The 23,322-nt window shown below is 38.7% G+C and overlaps 1 protein-coding gene across 2 annotated transcripts in view; it reads right to left on the bottom strand.

Moving 5' to 3' along the window:
- Nucleotides 1-299: 299 nt before the first annotated feature.
- trpc5a (transient receptor potential cation channel, subfamily C, member 5a) overlaps nucleotides 300-23,322 on the bottom strand; it is a 49,040-nt gene continuing 26,017 nt past the window's right edge. The window contains exons 4-12 of one of the 2 annotated variants that reach the window (XM_066658514.1): nucleotides 15,929-16,265; nucleotides 14,758-14,897; nucleotides 13,537-13,859; nucleotides 10,321-10,516; nucleotides 9,458-9,661; nucleotides 4,266-4,307; nucleotides 3,819-3,908; nucleotides 2,569-2,613; nucleotides 300-1,531 (exon numbers count right to left, since the gene is read on the bottom strand). In XM_066658514.1, the coding sequence (XP_066514611.1) occupies nucleotides 653-1,531; nucleotides 2,569-2,613; nucleotides 3,819-3,908; nucleotides 4,266-4,307; nucleotides 9,458-9,661; nucleotides 10,321-10,516; nucleotides 13,537-13,859; nucleotides 14,758-14,897; nucleotides 15,929-16,265 (2,256 nt within the window). In that variant the 3' untranslated portion in view covers nucleotides 300-652. The remainder of the gene's footprint in view (nucleotides 1,532-2,568; nucleotides 2,614-3,818; nucleotides 3,909-4,265; nucleotides 4,308-9,457; nucleotides 9,662-10,320; nucleotides 10,517-13,536; nucleotides 13,860-14,757; nucleotides 14,898-15,928; nucleotides 16,266-23,322) is intronic. The other variant, XM_066658515.1, reaches the window with a different exon arrangement.

Below are 23,322 nucleotides of genomic sequence, written 5' to 3'. Positions count from 1 at the left end.
GAACACACCACACTCCTCACAGACAGTCACCCGGAGGAAACCCACGCAGACACAGGGAGAACACACCACACTCCTCACAGACAGTCACCCGAAGCGGGAATAGAACCTATTTTCAGTCAATTCACATCTACAAGTCTGGGGTATATTTGTGTTTGATTTTTCAAACTGTGATGATGTCTGATTTGCATGTCTGTAAATGAATGTCTGAATAGGAGTGTTTGCACACAAAAGAATAAATTATTGAAAATGTAACATTCAGTGCTTTATTACTTGCAAGAAGTGCAGTGATAAGACAGGGGTTACTCATCCACGTATTCGTAACAGTTTAAAGTCTGCTGGCAATAACATTCTTAGGCCCCTATATTATCTTAAACTCTATTAAATTGTCAAAATCATCAAGCTGTATATATCTGATATAAGAATAATGCAATTTACTAAAAACGTATTTACTCGTCCCCAAGCCACACATATTCAAAATGTCTTTGTGTATTAACCTGCTTTTGTTTTGGTTGAATATCACTAAACATTAAAAAATATTTCCAGCAATTCAAATAAAAAAGATTTGTCATTATTAGAAAGGTCACCATTAATGGTATCATCAAATATTATTGTTGCAATTAAAGTGCTGTCACCATAGTGCATGCTTGCAATACTATAGCTGTGTGGTCACTGAGTCGTCTTGCTCCACCTCACGGTGGGCATGGTCTAGTGTTTGTTCATCACAAGGTCCGACTAATCCCTGAAACACATCCTCATTTGAGTCTAGCAGACGAGAACTGGAGACAGAGAAACTGGAAGCACAGTGTGGGGAATTGGGCGGAGCTAGAGACCCTAAAGTCAACAGAATGTCCGCCCCATTGGTACTCTGTCTGTTTCTTGTGCTAGGAATGCCACAGTCGGGGGTGGTGGGAATATCTGCATGGTTGAGGCTGGTCTCGTTGCGGGTGACTGGACCATCGCCACGAGGGATACCCAGGTCATGCCAGGCTCCTGGTGGGTGGAGCAGTCCATCTGAGATAGTGTAAGTGGCAGAAGAAATACCGGCAGGCTGGGGGAGGTGACTGCCCATGCGGGAAAACAGCAGCCCCAGTCTTTTGAAGGAGTTCTTCTTAGAACCAGAAAAACTTGAATACCTACTCCATGTTCTTGAAAGTGCAGGCCCGACTGCACTCACTGAGGAAGTGGAAGAGCTGGGTGAGGGGTTTGTCCTCAGCCCATTGATCTTTGGTCTGTCTTCGCTGTTCAGTGTACTTATTGCTGTCGTTGATGTGGGAAACTCCATTCCAGAGAGGGAATGAAAGAGAGCAGAGACTCCAAAAGGAGAACTTGCAGACTGGCCCAATTTACATTTCTTGGCTCTGTTGCTATCACCGGCACCATGGCAGTGATTATTAGAAGCATCGCCATCATCGCTGGCCTCATCTCGAAGTGTAGCCTCACTACTCGAAGAATAAGTACGTCTTGGTGGTTTTCGGTTCCCTAGAAGGTCCAAAACTTCATAACGAAAACTAGAGATGTCCTGCTTCAGCTCCTGCATAAGACAACAGTGATTTCATTCAGCATATTACACAGTTTTAATTAAACACATTACAATCTCTTACGATGTGTTTTCTAGGTTCTGCAGTTTGTTCCTGTCCATGTTTTTGTTCTAGCCATTCTAGCCGTTATCCATTCTGTGCTTCAGGTTGGTGTCCTTTTCGTCCACATTCTAATTCCTGTTGCAGTTATTAATTTCCCACATAACAATCATAACACACACCTCATTCTGTTACGACTCAACTCTAGACTGGCTCATAACAAATCTAAGTAATTAAACAACTTTTAGGTACATTTAATAACAATTAGTTAGAAAATCATGCAATTAATCAGGATGTTCTGGACCAGCTGAAGACCATCATGCTCAATGCCAAGCACCATCTAGAGCAGAGGTCACGAATAGGTGGACACTAAGGTTGCTGTGGCTTGTTTATGATCTGATCAGCAACCGGCAATCTTTCACAATAATGGCTACTCATAGAGCCCAGCCCAGGAGTACCCAAACCATCCACTGTACCACTAGCTCTTCACAGGGGTCATCAGGTAGGCACCTCTTTTCATCTGTGTTTCTCTGAATTTAACCCCACAACACCTCCTTCAGAAGGCTCAACAGTGAAGTCTGGCATCCCAGACCCACCCCCTTCTAAGCCAGCTTTACAGTCCTATGTTACCCTTTACCATCAACCACCATAAATCCTCACTGGACTCCCTGGTGACTAAGGCTGTACCCATCCCCACTGGCACTGTTAATGCATGCTCAGTGCCACCAGTTCCATGTGATCTTTAAGCGCTACATCACCAACCACCACAACAGCACCGCTACAATTCATTTCCCCAACTAGTCTGTGCTCTCCTTATCCACAACCACTGACTACACCTTTCAGCTGTTTCTGAGAACTCCTTCACAGCTGCCCTTAGTTTCTGGCCCCTGATGCCGAACTGCACAAGCAGGGATATGGACGACTTGGCTATAAATCTCCTAACACCTATCTCCATCTGTCTTACATGTGCCTGCCACCTGCATTCCCTCACCTCAGCCGCCAAGTCTGCGTACATCAGCTTCTTCCTTATGAATCTCTATAATGAAGTGGGAATTGTTTACATTGGTTTAATCTTCCAACGTATTCAATATCTAAAAGTCACTGGGTACTACATATGTTAGTTACGAAAAAGTAATGTATTAAAATCAAGTATGAACATTCAGGAGGAGATAAAACACTGACTGAAGGCAAAAGAAAAAGTAAACTATATCTCATTCACACAGCATTTGGCTTTAACCACACACACTTGCTTGGGGCAGACAAACCTGCTTGTGTTTTTAAGAGACACACCCCAAAGCGGCCAGCAGATGGCAAAGGAAGTGCTTCGCTTGGCTGCAGAATCTCACAGACAAATCGCATGCATTTCTGCCTATCACACAAGAGGCTACTCAGCCAATCTGTGCATTATGATGAGCGCTGCGAGGGACACACACAGGGCAGGCCTCCCAACACCTCCGGCTGGTTCAGAGCTTTTAGCACAGGGGACGTGATAAAAGCTCTTTTGGGCCATTTTCGGGACAAGGTAAAAACAGAAACTTTAATAAGAAGAGAACGGTTACCGGTTGAAACATCCTCATAATGCTGAACATAGATACAGTTTATGGATAAAGTCCCGTCTTTCAACAGTAAGATCCAATCAGATTACTGGTTATGGAAAATCAGTAAAGTCAAATGCCACTACAAAGGTCATTTGGGACTTGAAATTTATTGTATTTAGAGTATTAGTTATTTATATTTATTTATACATTTTGTTGAAATATGTTGAAATGTAATTGAAAGTGTATTTTGATTTGACATTCAGTTGTTAACTACATAAGATTCTGCTATAACTCTAAGGCAGTTTTAATGTACAGGATATGGCACTGATCATAATCCAAGTTATACAGTATTTTCCGGACTTTGGCTTGGAAACATTTTCTGTAACTGGACCTTAATCAATTTTAATTAATTACCCCTTATCTAGAGTGTATCGTCCAAACCTAGAAGACTGAGGAGCTGTGAAACTGCACTCTCTGGAGTGATGTAGCAACATTCAATACTTCTGTGACTACCTGAACTGACATTTGTGATACCTAAACTAATTAACTATAGCAGAGTATAGCAATTGTTAATTTTAATATAGAGTTTCCTAATTCATTTAGTAAAATGTGACTTTAAGTTGTTAGATGTGGTGAATGTTCCTAAATTTCCAGAAGCTCCTACAAATTGTATAATTATGAATCGCTTTTTGAAAGTTTTTACCTTGAAATTTTCTTCTGTCAGTCCTTCGTTTGACTTTGCACTGCGGATCATAGCTGCTACATACCTCTTCACTAGATTACGAATCACCTCCTGAGAAAAAGAAAGATGAGATAAGAGTTCATTTATAGGCTTATTATTATCTGTAAATTGACTTGTTATTTTGGATTGCAAATTAAAATAGGGACAGTCTGTAGTAAACAAATTATTTCTAATGTTTGTTCTTGTAAATTCAACAATTTGTATCCTTAGTTCCCAAATGATTAGAAAGCAGAATGGAAATTTGATGTAACACCATCTGTGCCAAATTTTCTGAACTATGTTGTAAGCAAATTTAGGAAATGCAGCCAAGTTTTATCAAATTCTAATCACAATATATCATTTTTTAGACGCTCAAATTATTCGGGCCTGCCCTAGTGTAATGTGTCTTTAAACATTTTTTCTACATACCTGATAGTGTTTATTCTGAATAATCCTGTCAGCATGCTTTTCCTGAAAATAAAAAGAAAGAGAATTTGAATTACACAGGATACTCACTATAGAGACATTTATAATGGGTAAATTTTTTAATCAACATTTTTTGGGTTATTTATTAATGCCTATAAAATCTATTTTCTTTCACCTCTTGGGTACGCAATGGACCTCAATAAAGTCTCTCAGGGAAATTATTGCAGACTTTCATATCAGTGAACATAGAAAATCAAAGGCTTGTCCAGACAACTTCTATACCAGTCTCTGGAGAGTATGAAACAGCTGCATCTTTCTGAATTGTTGCATGCATAGCGACATCGGAGATTAATACAAAGTGCCAGACTGTATATTAGTTGGATGTCACCATATACTGGTTGATACTTATACTTGCTGTATGAAAAAGGGACCTATGAGAGACATGAAGAGTGGCAATATAAACCTTCAGAACTGGATCACAACTGAGCAAATGCTATCTGTGTAATGGTCATTCTCAGCACTTCAGTGACACTGGCACAGTTGTGACATGTTAATGTGTGATTGGGTGTGTGAGTTTTTAGCACAAAAAGCAATGGATTTTGTGTTTGGTAGATTATTTCTTTGTTGTAACAATGAAGCTCCAGGGACCTGGAGGTTGTGGGTTCAAGTCCTGCTCCGGGTGACTGTCTGTGAGGGTTTCCTCCCACAGTCCAAAAACACACATTGGTAGGTGGACTGGTGACTCAAAAAGTGCCCATACGTGTGAGTTTGTGTCACCCTGTGAAGGACTGGCGCCCCCTCTAGGGTGTGTTTCTGTCTTGTGCCCAGTGATTCCAGGTAGGCTCTGGACCCACTGTGACCCTAGACTGGACAAGAGGTTACAGATAATGAATGAAAGAATGTAACAATGCTTCTTGGCAATAAATCTGATGTCGTTGGAAGGCCTGTTAATATCCCTTTTAAATGGTGCCACATTTGTAAGGAACATTTGTGGGAGGAGCAGTAGAGCTGAGTATGTAGGTTGCGCCCATGAAAAATTTGCCAAATCCTCTCTGCCAGTGCCAAACAGCTAATTCTGCCATTGACTCGTTTGGTGTTTGGTGACTGAATGATTCATTTAACAAAAAGGAGCCTCAGTAGCGTGTGGAAGAACCATACACAGCCACAACAGCCTGGCACCTCCTCCTCACGCTGGTCACCAGCCTGGTGATACACGGCTGTGGGATGGCATCCCATTCTTCAACCAGCATTTGTATCAAGCCAGCCAAAGTGGTTGTGTTGGTCACTCTGGCACCAACAGCACGCCCAAACTGATCCCACAAGTGTTCAATGGGGTTGAAGTCAGGACTATTGGCAGGCCATTCCATCCTCTTCACTCCCAAGTTCTGGAGGAATTTTTGGTGGGCCAGCCTAGAAGAGGCATTTTCGCTTACCGACTGACCCCTAATGTTGAAACGAGCATGCGCGAGTTGGAACTGTTAGTTCAGCCGTATTTCCCGGAGAGAACTGAAGGTGGTGCAACTACACCGTCTGTTATTAGATCAGTCATTATTTTATAGTCCAGTTTGTGAACTAAATATGGAACCATTCGGTGGAGACAAAATTCCGTGGACAAATCCTCTTTTTGGGACAAGAAAAAATGCGTCCAGCCAAAAACGCCAGAGGTTTTGCTGTCTGCAGGCTTTCCCCTGTCCCATTTCTTGCCATAAGCCCTGTATTCTTTATTGTAGTGTTCACTTTTATGATGTTGTTGACAGCTGAGCAGAAGGCGCTAGGGTTGAAGTGTTCAAGGGGTCTGAGAGTTAAGAGCAGAATTGGGACATGCTCACGCCGCTTCAGTGCTGTAGATCCTCCGTCCACGTCCAATTTGTAAACAACATAGGGTTGACCAGACGTCCTCTTTTACCCGGACATGTCCTCTATTTTACACTTAAAAAAATGTCCGGGCGGAATTTCACAAACGTCCGGGATTTTGTTTTTCTAGAGCTTAGATGGAATTTCGAGAAGTGAGTGAGAAGGGGGCGTGGTGAAGTAGCCTAAAATCTTCTGATTGGACGGTCTGACTGTAGAGCTACCGTTATTGGTCGATAACCTTCTCTGTAAACATTTAATTGGTCAGTCTGCACGTCAGTAGTCCTTGTTTACGTCAGGCAAAGCTCATGTACCCACCCTCATCTCGAGCAGCTATGCTGAAACGTAAATGTAAGTTCTCGGATGAATTAAAAAAGAAATTCCCATGTTTTGTGTAGCAAGTAAAGGTGTAAAGGACCTAAAAGCACACATAGGTTCAGCTTAGACGTGTCCTCTTTTTCACCATCTCAGATCTGGTCACCCTAAAATTACATATGTACAGCTTTTTGTTTAACTTTACATGAAAACAGGCACAATTTCCAAGATTAATAAAGCCAGAACACACAAATATCCAGTTCCCAGCGATGCCCTGTTCCTTTATCAAGTATAAATTACTTGGTTGGTAAAATGTTAAGGTACTTGGTTTTAGAAATGTTATAAAATGTTTAAAAAAATGTTAAAATGTTATTTTGTTGGTTTCTTGTAAACGAGTTGCTTCAAAGTCATCTCAACACAGTGCTTCAGTTTTGTAGCTAGCTTTGAATGAACAGAAAATAACAGGCTTTCCGTGATCATACACACACTGTCAGCAACTGACAAACTAAACTCTTTTTATAGCATGTTATTATTTTTTTATTGTAAATAAAGGCATTGACATGAAGCACCAAAGCTTCTCCAGACCTTCCAATGTCAAGGGGATGTATTTTGGGCATTTCCTGTTTTTGAAATGCCAGAAACACCTCTGTGAAATTGACTATGTAGTTAATGTCTGTCCAGCTAAACTAGGCTTGTCTAGCTTCTCTTTGCTCTTGTTTTCAAAATCATTGTTTTATTTGTAAATTATACTTTTTTAATTTTATGAGAAAGGGATATTGCTATATCGATAAAATCAAGGATGGCGCAGCAGGTAGTGTCGCTCTCACACAGCTCCAGGGGCCTGGAGGTTGTGGGTTCAATTCCCGCTCCGGGTGACTGTCTGTGAGGAGTTGGTGTGTTCTCCCCGTGTCCGCGTGGGTTTCCTCCGGGTGCTCCGGTTTCCTCCCACAGTCCAAAAACACACGTTGCAGGTGGATTGGCGACTCGAAAGTGTCCGTAGGTGTGAGTGTGTGAGTGAATGTGTGTGTGTCTGTGTTGCCCTGTGAAGGACTGGCGTCCCCTCCAGGGTGTATTCCCGCCTTGCGCCCAATGATTCCAGGTAGGCTCTGGACCCCCCGCGACCCTAAATTGGATAAGCGCTTACAGATAATGGATGGATGGATATTGATATAGCCTATAATTCTAAGGCAGTTTTAATGTACAGGATTATGGCATTGACCACAATGCAAGTTATACATTATGTTCTGGACCTTGGATCGGGAAAAGTTCTCTAACTGGACCGTAACGAATTTTAATTACTTACCCCTGACCTAGACCCTCGTAGCTTTTTTAAAAAGTAAACCAAGTAATATTCTAGCCCTTTGTGAAATTCACAGGTAGCAGCCCCACTCCCAACACATGGTGAAATACTAGGCCCATTTGCCCCTTTACTAAGGTCTCAAAATTCTAAATAATAAATACAAAAGGTTATTATTTTTTAACATGGTATCATCCCAGCAATCCAGTACATTTTTCTCTCTTCTTTTTCACAGTGCCCCCCTCCCCACCTCTCTCACTCACACCCATGCACATATACACACACCCACACGCATGCAGTCAGCACAATGCTGAGATCATATCTCTAGAGTTATATAAAGCTGCCTACATGTAAACCTAAAAGCAGAACGGCTATCTAACGGTCTCAGCCAGGATCTGATAAAAGCTGTGAAAAAAAAGAAAGAACGCTCTCAGCTGAAATTGATATGCAACAGAGTCTTGCTGATATCCAGCACAGGATTTTGGACACTGCATAAGTGGTCACCTTTCAAATATAAGATGTAAAAATGAATGAATGCTTAATTTAGTCATTAGAAACTATGTTTTGAAATGGGTCTACATGTTATTTATGGATTTAATGCAACACGGGAAAATGGTAACAATAAATATTCCACATCAATATCCCTGAGAGCAAGGAGACGGCGGACCACTGTTGTTCCACTGAGGGCTAAGTTGGACGTCCACTAGTGTTTTACACAGCGTTTTCTGGGCGGACCGCTGCTGATTAAACAGAATTTTACACAAAATGCCACATTTTAGCACTTTTCCATTCACAGTCCAATTTACATTTTTTTTTCTTCATTAGGTTCTTTTCTTATTAAATATTAAATTGTTAGTAAATAATTTAAATCCAACACAGTGTCAACATTTTTAGGATAATCACTTTATATCAGGCTTATGCTCATTATTATATCACTCATAGTTATCATAGGTAATATTTGTATTAGTTTGTTTTCCAGAATAAAAGTCTCTGTGAATGTAAAACCTGTTTGAGGAGATTATAAATGAGTTATATCCTGTACAGGACAGTGATCTGAGGGGTCCGATGGTGGACCAGCGGTGGTCTACAGTCAGTGTTGTGCCAGCCTTTTTTCTGCCATATATGGACCGATATATGCTCGCTGTCTGGGATGGTGCACATTTAAACCAAAAAAGTTCTAAGTGTGCATGAGGATAATCCAACAAAACATCTTAATCTCATTATTAAATACTGACATTTGATTAAAAATTCAGGGTGCTATGGAAGCACACTGCTATCAGCTAAAGCAAAAAAGTCACCTGTTTTTTCTTCTCCATATTTATAGTACACAAGGATATTTACTTGGTAATTGCCTTGAAATGTTGATTAATATTGTCAATAAAAACATATAAGCCATTTTCATTAACAGAATTCAATATTTTGAGAAAGCCAGTATTTAAAATAAAAAAAAAATTGCAGTACACCATGAGATACTAAGCCACCATTGATTCAACAGAATAAGTCAATATCTTGAGAAAATTATTAATTATTTTAAGGAAATTTATCCACTGCTGCCAGAAGAAGAGAAGGAAAAGAAAAAAAGATAGCTGCTACTTGGCAGGACTAGGCTTCCGTATGTGTCCAATGGGAACATGGCTCATTGTTTTCTTAAGAACCACTTGGCTCATGGCAAAACAGTATAACCAACTCTGGAGCCTGAAGCCTCGTAATTCTGAAACGTATGTTTGCTTACTGTTAAATCCTTAAGGTTCTCATGCTTCTCGTCATGTGGAGCTTCGCCTCTCCTGCAGAGCCATCTGTGCATCCAGAGGCAGAGGTACCAGGCTGACTTTGGGCTTGGGACGATGTTGAATGGTGGAGGAAGTGTGCCACCCTCATCAAAATAACTCATCCACAGCTTGGTCCTGGCAAACTTCCATTCTATGTCTGCATGGTCCTAAAGCACACACACAATACAATTGATATTAGACCAAAATTAGGAAAACATACGCCCCAAGAACAGCAATGTGTATTATCTGGACTTGCTCCAAGAACAGTTAGATAACACCCTGCTTTGGCCAAAACCAACAACAATGACCAACATGAACAAAAACAAATCCCAATATAATGTGAACCGGATCTAACACTCAATAATTCAAAATACTGATAATTGAGTCATTTGCATAGCCTTGAATATAATTATCTAACACAGTTTTCAAACATTTACATTATTTTCATTATTATTCATTATAGCAGACTTTCTTACACAGAGACACCTTCAGTAGCAGCTAAAAGCTTTTTATTAATGGTGTATTCAAATCTATATGGAGTCAGGTTTGTATTCGTGTTGTGTGCAGTATTCCGTTTTCTATCCTTTTCTGTAATTCCTCTATAAGAGTTTTTATAATTAAATCCTCTACTTTATCAGCAGATAACATATTGGGTGCCAAAACCATATATAATGTCAAACAATTCCATTTTAAGTAGCACCTAATATGCTGCTGTTGGAGGGAGTGATGCTCTGTACAATATTTTCCTGGGATATCAGAGCATGCGTTATGTACATATCAAAGGCATATCAAAGGTAACTTTTTGAAACAGGTCAGCAATACTCACAGCTATAAGCTGGTAAGAGTTGTTCATCATGGCAATGAGCATATTGAGGAGCACTACCAGTGAAATGACGTTGTAGGTGCCGAACATGGTGGCTCCAACAAACTCTGTGAACTCATGCCTTGCCTTCACATTGGTGACATAAAGATTCAGCAGGCCAAATACGGACCAAAACAGGGACTGAAGGGTCTCAAACAACCTGAGAAACAGATATAGAGAGTGAAGAGATTAACCCCTGGGTATACACAGCGGACATTTGAGCTCAGCAGAAATGCCTTATGCCTGAGAATCTAACTATTACCGTTTTTTTTTTCTTGTTACAGAAATTGCTTTCCAAAGGCCCTTCAAATTTAGACCAGATGGACATTTAATTAACAAATTAAGCCTATTTGCACATCTTATAACAAGTGAATAATAACTAGAAAGCAGTCACTTTCAACACATCATTTTAAAAAAATATATAAGTCTTTGTTGTAACATTCATTAAAAAAATACTCCAATTATATTCAATAAAGACACCCATTCTTTCTTGTTTGAAAAATGCAATTGCTGAAAGCTTCTTAAGTAAAGTGAGTACATCCCATACATTTCTACAGAGAACAGAACACATTGGCAAAACTGGTTTTTAAGAAAAACAGACTCCCAGTGAAGTGATGCAATATTCTCTCACACTTATGGTAAGACTTAATAAAAAACCTGCAATCTTTGGAATTCTAAATGGGAACCATTTTACTGATCCACATTTATATGATACATAGCAAATCGCTGCTCTCCATGTTTCATCATGTTTCCATCGCAGAATTCCAGACATTTTCCTTTCGTAATCTGGACGATAATCAAAATAATCATGGTGTGTCCTTCAAATATAAGTTCATTAATATTTTTGAGATGTTCTTATCTTATGTAACATACAGTAACAAGTACTTACTATAATAAACATGGCTTAATATACTATAACTTACAGTATAACTTACTATAATAAACAGGGCTCTGAATGAACATTCACCAGCACTCAGCCTGCTATAGAAGAGGTGTGTGTTTGTGTGTGTGTGTGTGTATGCTTAGAATAGGTTATGAATCACAAGTAGTAAAAGAGGTAATAGAAACAAGAAGTTGGTCAGAAATAGAAAACAAGTAGTTTAATATCTGTCTTCAGAAGAATACTCCAGCATTTTCCAACCTAATCTCTGTCTACTGCACTTGTATCCGAGGGTCTATCACTGCTACCTGAACACCTGCTCACCAGCTCCCATTATAAATGTGTTTCAAACACAGGCTGGAGAGGATGATGAGGGCCATTATGTTACATTATAGACTACGGTAATCTCATTATTACCCCAAATGTCATCATTTTGTCTGTTCTTTGTCCTGTCTTGCTCCACTGTATTACAGAGAAGGATGGATGGGTCCTCCTTTTGAGTACTTTGGTCCTCTCAGGGTTCCTTCTTTCTCTACTTTGCTTTGCAACTTTAGCCTCAGCTTGCTTATTGGGACAGGACTTGGAATTCTGTGAAGCTGCTTTGCAACAAACTTAAAAATATATTTAAAAATCTTGGTGTGTATGTGTAGCAGTCAGTTATTGATACAACACATACAGTGGGGCAATTTTCCAGTGTGATTTCCTGGATTTTTTTTTTCATTTTGTCTCTCATAATTGAAGTGTATCTATGATGAAAATTACAGACTTCTTTTATCTTAAGAAGGAGAACTTGCACAATCAGTGGCTGACTAAATACCCTTTTGCCCCACTGTACATGCACATATACAGGTGCATCTCAGTAAATTAGCTCATCATCAAAAAGTTAATTTATTTCAGTAATTAAAAAATTAAAGTCATATTATATAGATTTATTACAAACAGTGATCTATTTGAAGCATATATTTATTTTTCTTTTTAATGATTATGGCTTACAGTCAATAAAAACCCAAATGTACTTATCTCCGAAAATTAGAATTTAATACAAAAATCTGGGCCTACTGAAAAATATGTACAGTATATGCACTCAAAACTTGGTCGGGGCTCCTTTTGCATTAATTACTGTATCAGTGTGGCGTGACATGGAGGCGATCAACCTGTGGCACTGCTGAGGTGTTATGGAAGCCCAGGTTGCTTTGATAGTGGCCTTCAGCTTGTCTACATTGTTAGGTCTGGTGTCTCTCATCTTCCTCTTGACAATACCCCACAGATTCTCTATGGGGTTCAGGTCAGGTGAGTTTGCTGGCCAATCAAACACAGTGAGACTGTGGTTATTAAACCAGGTATTGGTATTTTGGGCATGAAATGCCCTAAACATTCCTGGTAGACGGCTGCACTGACTTTGGACTTGATATAACACAGTGGACCAACACCAGTAGATGACATGGCTCCACAAACCATCACTGACTGTGGAAACTTCACACTAGACCTTGAGCAGCTTGGACTGTGAGCCTTTACACACTTCCTCCAGACTCTGGGACCTTGATCCCCAAATAAAATGAAAATTTACTTTCATCTGAAAACAAGACTTTGGACACTGAGCAACAGTCCAGTCCTTTTTCTCCTCGACCCAGGTGAGACGCTTTTAGCATTGTCTCTGGGTCATAAGAAGCATGACTCAACTTTCCATTAATATGCTTGGACACAGGCAGGAAGGTGTAAATGTCTGCCTTCTGGACGTCTGTGAAGTCAAGGTGTTTTGTGTTGATTATTCAAATTTTCTGAGATAATGACATTTGGGTTTTCGTTGGCTGTGAGCCATAATCATCAACATTAAAAGAAATAAACGCTTGAAATAGATCACTCTGTTTGTCATGAATCTATATGAGTTAAATTAAATTGCTGAAATTAAATTCTAATTTATTGAGATGCACCTATATATGCCCCTGACTCAACCTCATGATTATACTGGTAATTAATAAATTACCTACAACTGTGGGGAACTGCAGTTCTTTCAGGTTTGCTTACATTCAGAAGCTCTGTTTTTTTAGGTGGAATGATATGTTTGAGGAGAAAAACGTGGCTGAACTTATACATCTCTGTAAGTTTTTATTAAATGTTTGAATTACCACAGAAACTCTTTTATAACTCAAGTTGTTTAGTTTTGCAGCATTGCCTTTAAATTAAAAACTATTATCTATTACATCTTTAGATTTAGGCTATATTTAGGCTATTTCAGTGCCAACTGGTGGAAAATCACCAGGCTATACCATTTAACCTCATGTTAACACATGTACACTCACGTGGAGAAGGCATTGTTCTGTTTCTCACAGCGAATCCCCTTGCAGTGGTTAGGCTCATCGACAGCCTGTGTCTCGTAATAGAAGTATAGCTGATTGAGGCCATTGGCAAAGGCCAGCAGTACCAGGCAGTAAATGAAGAGGAACTTGAGGATGTCCAGCAGCATGCGCCCCAGTGAGATCTGCAGTGGGCCAAGGTGAGAGTTGGCGGTGAAGAGGGAAATGAGGCGCAGGGAACTGAAGATGTTGGCAATGGCAAATAGAGCCTCGGCCATCAACGTTGGGTGCCACATCTCCCATTCCTCACGTGGACGTGAACTGTTATACTTTTAAGGAGATGCAGAAACCAATGTAAAAATCAGGTACCAAAATCATTTTCACAAATGTTACTTTCTAGTCACAAGAAAACATTAATAAGCCCATTCACTAAGGGCCACTAGGGTTTCCAAAGATTGACACCTATATTTATAAATCGTATAAATCTCACCATTGACCAGAATGTGTCTTTGGCAGAATAGTAATGAATTTCTTACAATTTTTCACACATTCACAGTAATGAAAATTCACACTATCTTTGCTTGCTTCTTTTGCCCTTCTTTTCATTATTCAGTGAAAAGGGAGTGAAATGGTTGTTCTGTGTGAAGCCTGAGTTATTTTATCATTCTTTTCATGTGTTTTAATGTGGCTAATAGAAGTAGTGATTAATTTAGCAGTGTACATTTCCCAAAATTCATGATTACATTTTTTATTCATCCAGGATGAATATGATAAACAATACAGACATTTATAGACACTTATTACAGCACAGGCTTATTCCAACAGTTGTTATAACATTTAATGGGATACTGTTGGAATAAGCCTTATGAAGGTTTATGTGGGTTTATGCCAATTGTCATGAAGTATTACCCCTAGCACTATTGTTCACTAATATGTGTGTTCACTACAACAGATGAGTTAAACACAGAGGCTCAGTTTCCCCAACTGGATTAACAAAGTAACAGTTCTTGTTCTTCATAATCTCATAATTTCTCCTAATCATAGTGTATTTTTATGTGTCACCCAAACAGGTTGCAGCATGCAAGAGACTTGTGTGGGCTGGAAACCTTGTCATGTATGCTGACTCACACAGCTGCAGATGGTCATGTAATCATTATGTGTGTGTGTGAATTTGTATTCATATTGAGAACATACTACTAAATGACAAATCAATGTTTTAACACTTACCTTGACATAAGCAACAATCTTAAGAGAAATAGTAGCTAAGTAAAGAGAGTTCATCGCAAAGTCCATTAGATTCCACCAGTCATGAATATATTCAGTGAAACCTCCGTCCCACATCTCTTTAATTTCAGCCCAAATAAACCCTGCAAATATAACACATAGATACACATGCGTTTATGCAACAAGAACAAAACAAATAATTATCCTATATGTATTTTACTATACATTATTTGTATAAGCTTTTTAAAAGGTGGTATATTTCCACTGATCGATGGAGTTTTAATAAACCACTTCTATAACAGATTGTCTCAGGAATTTAGACAGATGACCTACAAAACATGCCTACAGTACAGTACAAAAGACAGAGGTAGCATTTCGTTTATTACATTTTCCATCGAAATGCCCATTATTCATTTCCTGAAGATGGAAAACCTACCTGTATAAGGATGGGAAAAGTCAAAGGAAAATAGATGAGGAAAAACATGACCTCGAAAATCTAAATAATATTAAAAGTCTGTGGGGATTTAATTGGCATACATTCTGGAAAATAACAATGATACAATGATATAACAAATATCTAATCAAAATTAAAAACAAAAAACAAAGGATCAGAACCTGTAATATAGAAAAAGACTGTATATTAAAGGAACACTATGTAAGATATGGGTTTTTGGCTCCTGGGGCGCCCCCCTAGTGTAAATAATGTTTACAGCACTGTTATAAATGCAATGGGGAAGCATTGGTTTCCTGCCCTCTTCCAAAAGCTACATAGTGCAGTTTCTACAGTGCTGAGCCTAGAATAGCAAAAACAGCTGCTTTTTTCTCTATTTCATGTCAATGAAGCATCACAGTAACTTTGAAGATGTAATTTAAAGGTAAACATATTATGTAGTGTTCCTTTAAATAATGAAAATCCTGAGATTTTATAATTCTCTATTTAAAAAATCCTTTTTTCTAAAAAGTGAAATCAGTGAATATATATATATATACAGAGAGAGAGAGAGAGAGAGAGAAAGAGAGAGGGACAGAGAGAGAGAGAGAGAGAGAGAGATGCTTTGAAATGTCATTTTTTTAAACATTATATTTGCAAATACTGTTAAATTCAATTCATCTAATAAAAGAAAAGCCATAGCATGCTGGAACATGATAAAAAAGGACAAAAACACACATTTACCTAGCACCCAGGGCAGTATCATCCACTCCACTACTGTAGGTGGTGGACCCTGCATGTGGAGGTTGGTGCGCGCAATGTGCTGGGAAGCTAGGAGTAGGAAGAAGAGGAAGGTGAGGTAAGAGGCAGTGTGGCAGATGAATTTGATGAAGGGCTTCTTAATGAAGAACCCCAGTGAGCTTCTGGGAGCCAGCAGGTAGATGATCGAAAACACAGGGAAGAGAAGGCCGATGATGATGCACATAACAAGTTTGACCGCCCAGTGCCGACGCCGCCATCCTGGAAAGCCATCATACCAGAGAGTTGCCAAAAGCTGCTGACAGTTTGGCTGAGCCACAAACTGCAACAGGAGAGAAAGAGAGAAAGATACAGATAGTTCAATGTTTCATTTGTTTGTGTTCCTTAACTGAAGAGTGTAGGAGGCTATTTAAGGATTGTACAGAATGTACAAGATGCATCTAAAATGGTTGGAAATAGATACATTTGAACTAGTCTTCATTTGTTGACATTCAATCCTATCTTTTAAGATTTCACAAACAAGAGCCTATTGAATTATAGTGAGTTTAATATGGCAGCACAATTTAAAAATGACTAAATCAAACACATTTTTTTAAATCCTAAGTTAAACATTAATTGTATTTGGTGTGTTGACAAAGTAGAACAGCCAGTGACTTAAAAGCCTTTTGTAAACTAGGAAGCACGCAACGTCATGGCTCAATGTGAGGGTAAATTTACCCACTGCTAGAAAGACTACAAAAGATAAATCTGACCTAAATACTTATATCAATGTATAAATAATAACAGTGCTGAGGAATCTGACAATAGGCTTCTGGCTGGCTAGGAACTCATGCTGTAAATCCTGAAATGCTATGAGCTTATTGTGAAGAAATAATCTCTCACCAGTGACTCAGGGATATTTTATTCTACAAGAATTGGGAACAAAAGATTTGACAGCGTAATCACGTTCAAATGCTAAAACAGGAGAAACCTGTGACAGCATGTTTTGATTTTACTAGAGATGACCCAAATATATGTAGTTCCATATCTAAGCTGCTAAAAAAATAATAAAATGAAGCTATGGAATAAAGATAAACGCTTTAAAAAGTTTCTAAATCCACTGGCATGTCTAGAAAGCACTGTTCTATCAAATATACATATAAATCGTGTTTTGTTATCAACCTCTTTCCAGAGGAAATCAAATACTGTGTGTTCATGTGCTAATATAAATATTAGCACAAATTTTAAAGTGTGTGCAGATGATACAGGTCTACGGCAGTTTTCAAGCATAGACACCCCCCAATCCCTTCTCTTTCCATCTCACTATACTGTGTTCCTCATTCTCCGTTTTCCATGCAAGAACTCTGCTAGCTCAATCTCATTTTGCACAGTTCAGGTTGGATGTGATTTAAATGCTAATTCATTTAGTCTTTGCTGCTTTTTTGGCTGCTCTCGTTACAGCAAGGCAATCCTGTAGTACTCTGAAACCGCTCCAAATAACAGATCACAACTACTACAGGTTGTATATGTCTCAAGAAATGATCCACTGACTCCATTATCCTCTGGTTCCAGCTTGATTGAGTCTACAAAACATAGGAGTGGGCTATTTGTTTTAGCCCAAATGGTATAGGGTGGTTTCCCCAGACAGGGATTAAGCCTAGTTCTGGATTACACCGCATTTTGAATTGGGAATTTTCATTGAAAGGAAGACATAGTCTAGGTCTAGGCTTAATCCCTGTCTGGGATACCACCCCTATTTCAACATTATTGTAGAATGATTACTTAAGCATCAAGCAATAAATACAAAACCATATTATGCTATAACTTTCTATGGGGTTTCACTAGCGTGGCATATTTCATGTTTAAACCTATTATTGTAAAGAAAATTGGGGTTAAAAAGGTATAAAATAAGAACAACTGGAACCCAAATCTCTTGAAATATTAAACACAAGTAGCTGTATTTTTATTTCTCTAATTACTTTATTTATTGATTGTTTTTAAAAACAATTACCAGTGTGCACCATGTTGAATAGCAACCTGAAATTTAAGTGAGGGTTTAACCTATTTTTAAAATTCTGTATAGTTGTAAAGGTGTAAGAAATGCAACAGATTGTGACACACAAACTGACACAAAAAAAATGCAGCTTTCACATTTCATAAACATCTCAAAATCACTGATCTTTCTAAACTGAACCTACAGAAATCACAGAAACATTGCACACCAGTACCTAGTACCTGGCATCAGATTGGACTCTGAAGAACTCAGAAAGTGCTATCCATCACACTTCTTATGATGCTGCTACTTTAGTTCTCCATCTGTTATCTTCTGCTTTTGTATTATTATTATTATTATACCTAGAAATCTTCACACACATATCTACAGCTCGTGTTCTAATTGCTCTTCATACTTCAAACTTCACTGATGTTTTTTAATATCTGCTCATAGAATGAAATCTTGTTTTTATGTTTATTTTAATGTACAAGCAGTGCGGGGTTACATGACTCATTCAGCTCGGCTTTACAGTGATAAACCAACTCTGTTGGTTCTACAAACATAACCATTACAGTCTTAAGTGATTTTAAAAATAGGGAACATCTCACACACAGCATCTACTTTGACAGAAATGTTAAAGAGCGTTGTCTGCCTGCGGTTCAGTGAATGCATACTGGGCCTACGCATCACTTCCTTATTTTCATTATTATCACTGGCTAGATTTGTCACTGGCTGTTACCTGAATCACTTGTTTTTCTCTGAATATCTGAACATTCTGAGTCATAAAAATCAAACATTTGTAAAAACATTTACTTTTTGTACCGTAATATGTTATTTTTAAAGAACTTTCAATGTAAATATCCAAATGAGGCTTGTTATCTGCCATTCTTACCAACACAGAGAGCCCATTTTTACAACTACTGCTCAGTGCTATTGCTGGCTGCTATAACCAGTGCTACTCTGTGAGCTAAAGGAGGCTACTTTCAACACCACACATTGGCCACAGAGGTTGGCAAATTCCCTGCTGTAATTCCTGCCATCTCCTGTGACTGCTGACTAATGGAGCCTGTTTTCATCGTTGCTCCTTGCTGGCTAGCTGCCCGCTCTCACTGCTGCTATCTCTGATCTTCCAACTGAGATCTCATTTTCACTGCCACTCTTCGGTGGACAGCTGCCTGATATTACTGCTGCTAACTGCAGTTCTTGTTGATTGAAGGAGCCCATTTTGACTGCCGTTGCTCAGTGGCTAGCTACCTGCTATAACCACTGATATCTGCTGCCAAGCGTGCTGAAGGAGTCTGAGTCACCAGGCATTTTTAGCACTGTTTATGGGTGCTTACTTGCTCGATACCTGGTACCCCCTGTTTTTTGTGCTTTTTTGTTTTGTTTTGTTTTTGTGTGTGTGTGTGAGGGGTGTGGTAGTGAAGGGGTATTTGGGCTGTTAGCCAAATGTATTATGGTTAGATCTGATGGCTAAATACTGGCCCATTTCTTTTCTCACACTACCAGAACACCAATAGCATCAGTTGTGCGTGCACACACACACAATACCATACTACTGCAGTGTGCACACAAAAACACACACAGATTGGCAGGCAGCCATCCCAACACCTCAAGGGCAATTCAGCCATAGATGCTGAGGAAGAAGACAGTGCTGTTCCTTCCCATCCCATGGCCCCAATATTCCTGCTAGTCATGGGAAAGGAACCATCAACTTTGCAGACCAAAGGGCTATCTGTTTGGTAAAATACACATACACCGTGTGATGTTATACACTCCTTTTATATTGGATCATTTTTATGTCCAGTAGACAGTCTGCTCTATTTTTCAGTCTTGTTTGTGGGTGCCGTTTGGTGATGGAGCATACAATTCAGCTTAAGTATTGTTTAATTTAAATGACCCTTGCTATTCTTGCCAAGTCAGATGAATAAATGACGAGGAAAGAAAATGCTGTAAAAGCATACAGCAATACAGTGAATACAGCTCCCACGCAGTAGTTCATGAGCAGCTAGGGATAAGAGGCATCCAGTTGTGGTCAGAATTCATTTCCTTCCTATTTTACAATATAGAATTACTGTGTTTTTGTCCCAAATTTTGTCTGATCTTTGGTGTCATAAATGTCAACTTCCTATGCTCTTTATTCGAATGTCCTTTAATTGTATTTTCTTCTCGGAATGCATCCTTTCTTCTTTGCTTCCACATCTACTGCTTTACCCAAAATAACAGAACATGTTAATATTGTATGAGGAAATTACATGCGCGTGTACCACCTAACTCCATGTGACAAGTTAAGTGGGGCAGGGGCAGTGTTCAGAGGAAGCTATTACATTTGAATGATGAACACACACATTGTATTTTAATCTGGGTGGAAAGAGCATCTCTATGTACACAAAGTCAGAGGAGGACAATAGATAACACCACAACTAACCTTTTAGAAATGCCGTTTCATGTGTTTGACAAAACATGTTTTAGCTGCCTCAAACGTATTATTGAGTCCAGAGGGATTCCTGCCAAGGTTTTATAGACTATTTTATATTCTTTATATAGTCCATAACATCTATATGATTCCTTCATGGCAACTGACAAACATTAGAGAAACAAAGCCTTAGGGCCCACTTACAGATTAAACAAATATAATATAATGATATCTCATTGCAATACCTGTTAATGTCAGGGATATATAAGATATTAAGTGAAAAGTCTGTTCTTAGAACAAATCATTGTTAGTTCAGATGTAATGAATACCAAAAACTTTAAGCACTTTTAAATACCTTGCCAGGATTCATATTGTAAAACATTTGTGTCAGGTAATGCTTATAATTGTTTCTGACATTAAGATCTCTCACTAAATATTTTCCAAAGTGGCAAATAGAGGTTAGAACATATTTGTTGCTGCTGCCTGATGCCTGTAACTTATAGCTAACCACTGATTTTTAAATGTTGGCTTGCCACATGAACTACCAACAAGTAGCAAAGGGAAAGTTAATATAAGGCGTACCAGCATGTCAGACCAAAACAAATGTTTTGTAATCAGCCACGCTTCCCCTGTCCTCTTCAGCAGATGAACATACTCGAGTTCATAATATTGACAACAAATGATGCCAACTCCAGCCAGTCACTCATGAAAACAGACATGGGATTTTATTTAGTCATTTAGTTACTTACACAACAAGGAGAAGAAATGCCAATTCAGAATCACGTTGGAGGCCTTTGGCAGCTCTCTGGTGCTTAGAGACCTACTTAGTTTGGACTAAATGACCAAAATTTGGTCTCTGTCCTGACAGAACTGAACCATGGTTTGTTTTGTGCACAGTGTGAAAACACTTTTTGTGAACGTTTGGAAGTTAGGCATTTTAAATGACTGAGATTGATGTGATCAGGTGTCTAACTCACTGCTTTAACTCTTAATAGTTAACATGTTAAAAAAACCTTTCAATGATAAATTTGTTATGATTGTAACAAAAAACCATAACTTTATTTCAGAATCTGGTCAAAAAACTCTTGGTTTTGTCCATCTCTGAAAAGCCAATCCAGTGACGATACTTGTTTTGTTTTTTTCTGTGTAAGGCATTTTTAGCTAAAGAAAGTGTTTCGTTGCAGTAATATTTGGAACGGCCATTTTATCCTGAATCTTTTATATTGCACTCTGCCATCGGCAGATACAATGCTATATGGGTAGGTACTGTCCTGTCTCTTAGGGAGGGTAAACCTAATGTGGTGCAGTCCAAAGTTTCCACGGTGTGGGACAAACATACACTTGTTGCCTACCTGTCTATGTAAACAAGATGCAGAGAACAACACATACAGAGGGTGTGTGACTTCTTTCTCTGCCTTTACTCCATTACATAGTTCCACTGAAATTAGCTTCTGCTATATTCATGTTTAAAATATAGAATATTGCACCTTTAATAAATGACTGTTTTAAATGCTTCTTAAATATTTTCAAAGATATTGCAAAATTACACTTTATCCCATACGACCAGTACTGAGAACCACTGCTAAGCAATGCAGTTTTCACACTGAGAAATGATTCATAAATATTGGTGAAATGGTTCGTTAATATTTTCCCTAATGGTTTTCATTTAAACAGGGAATAAGCTGATCCTTGACTACATTTTCAAGCCCTGCTTTAAATTACAACTTTTCCAAATTGTCAATACACTCTTTTCATTGTGGTCAATCTGCAACGCTTTTCTGGTTCAGCTCTGATGACATGCCAGTGTCACATTCTGCATATCAGTTAACCCTTGTTACAGTACCCTGATGACCTACACCTGTGCCTCACTCATAAATATGAGAAGCATAAGGTAGTATTTTGGCCTTGCAATGTCTACATTTTGTCCCTCCCTCCTTTAAGCATTTTTCAATGTTGAACTAGGAGTGGAGTTACCTGAAACCAGTGGGGTGCAGTTACTCCCTAATGCATTTATGTCTATGGAGGTGGGAGTCCTGCAATTATAATCACTGAATTGGTTTTGTTTGTTACAAATGCCAGTCATGTATCTGTAAAACAGGATACAAGGCCCTCATTCCTAAATACCTTTATCTTTTGTAGATGGTAACAGGAATAGTTGATCAAGGAATGACCCATTTTTTTGTTTTGTTTTGTTTTCCCAAATCTTGCTTCATACAAGATGCTCAACAGTGTGTGGCCACTTGTGTATGATTTATCTCTTCATAATGTGCTATTGGAGACAGGTCTGAACTGCAGGCAAGCCACACTATTGTAGCATGTGCAGAATCAGGCCTAGCAGTGTCTTGCTGGAATGAAACATAGATTGCCCTGGAAAAGATGTCACCGCAATGACAGAATACATCTAACAGCCATAAGATTATGACCACCTCCTTGTTTCCAATCTCACTGACACACTGACCACTCCACTGACCTCTGCGTCTGATCTTCTCATACTAGCACAACACACACTAACACACCACCGCCATGTCAGTGTCACTGCAGCATTGAAAACAATCCACCACCTTGGTGATCCTGTGGGGGTCCTGACCATTGAAGAGCAGGTTGAAATACATAGTTCAGTGTAAATAATATGTAATCACCCTTCTGGACTCAACAGTATGACTCTGTGTTTAAATCGCTAATTAGAACCTGCAATACGTCACTAGACTCTGAAAAGATTGGATTATGGGAGGGTTCGGGTCAGCGTACATTTTTAAAATATGATAAATTAGCATAAAAAAAACCCACATTCAATACCTGTCTGCATTAACGCATTCATTTTGACAGCACAAATATATTCATATATTCTTAAAACTTACTATTGTAATTCTGCACATGATGACATGATAAAAAGTAGTGTGTAGTTATCTAATATGTTACAGTTTTGTTTTGTTCTAATGCATTGATATTACTAATAGATTTTTACCTTAACAGCTAAAATAATTGAAATAT

The sequence above is a fragment of the Hoplias malabaricus genome, chromosome 2 (genome assembly GCF_029633855.1).
Source record: "Hoplias malabaricus isolate fHopMal1 chromosome 2, fHopMal1.hap1, whole genome shotgun sequence".
NCBI lineage: Eukaryota > Metazoa > Chordata > Actinopteri > Characiformes > Erythrinidae > Hoplias > Hoplias malabaricus.
Note: the sequence above shows the minus strand (reverse complement) of the source record. Positions and strands in the feature narration are given on the sequence as shown.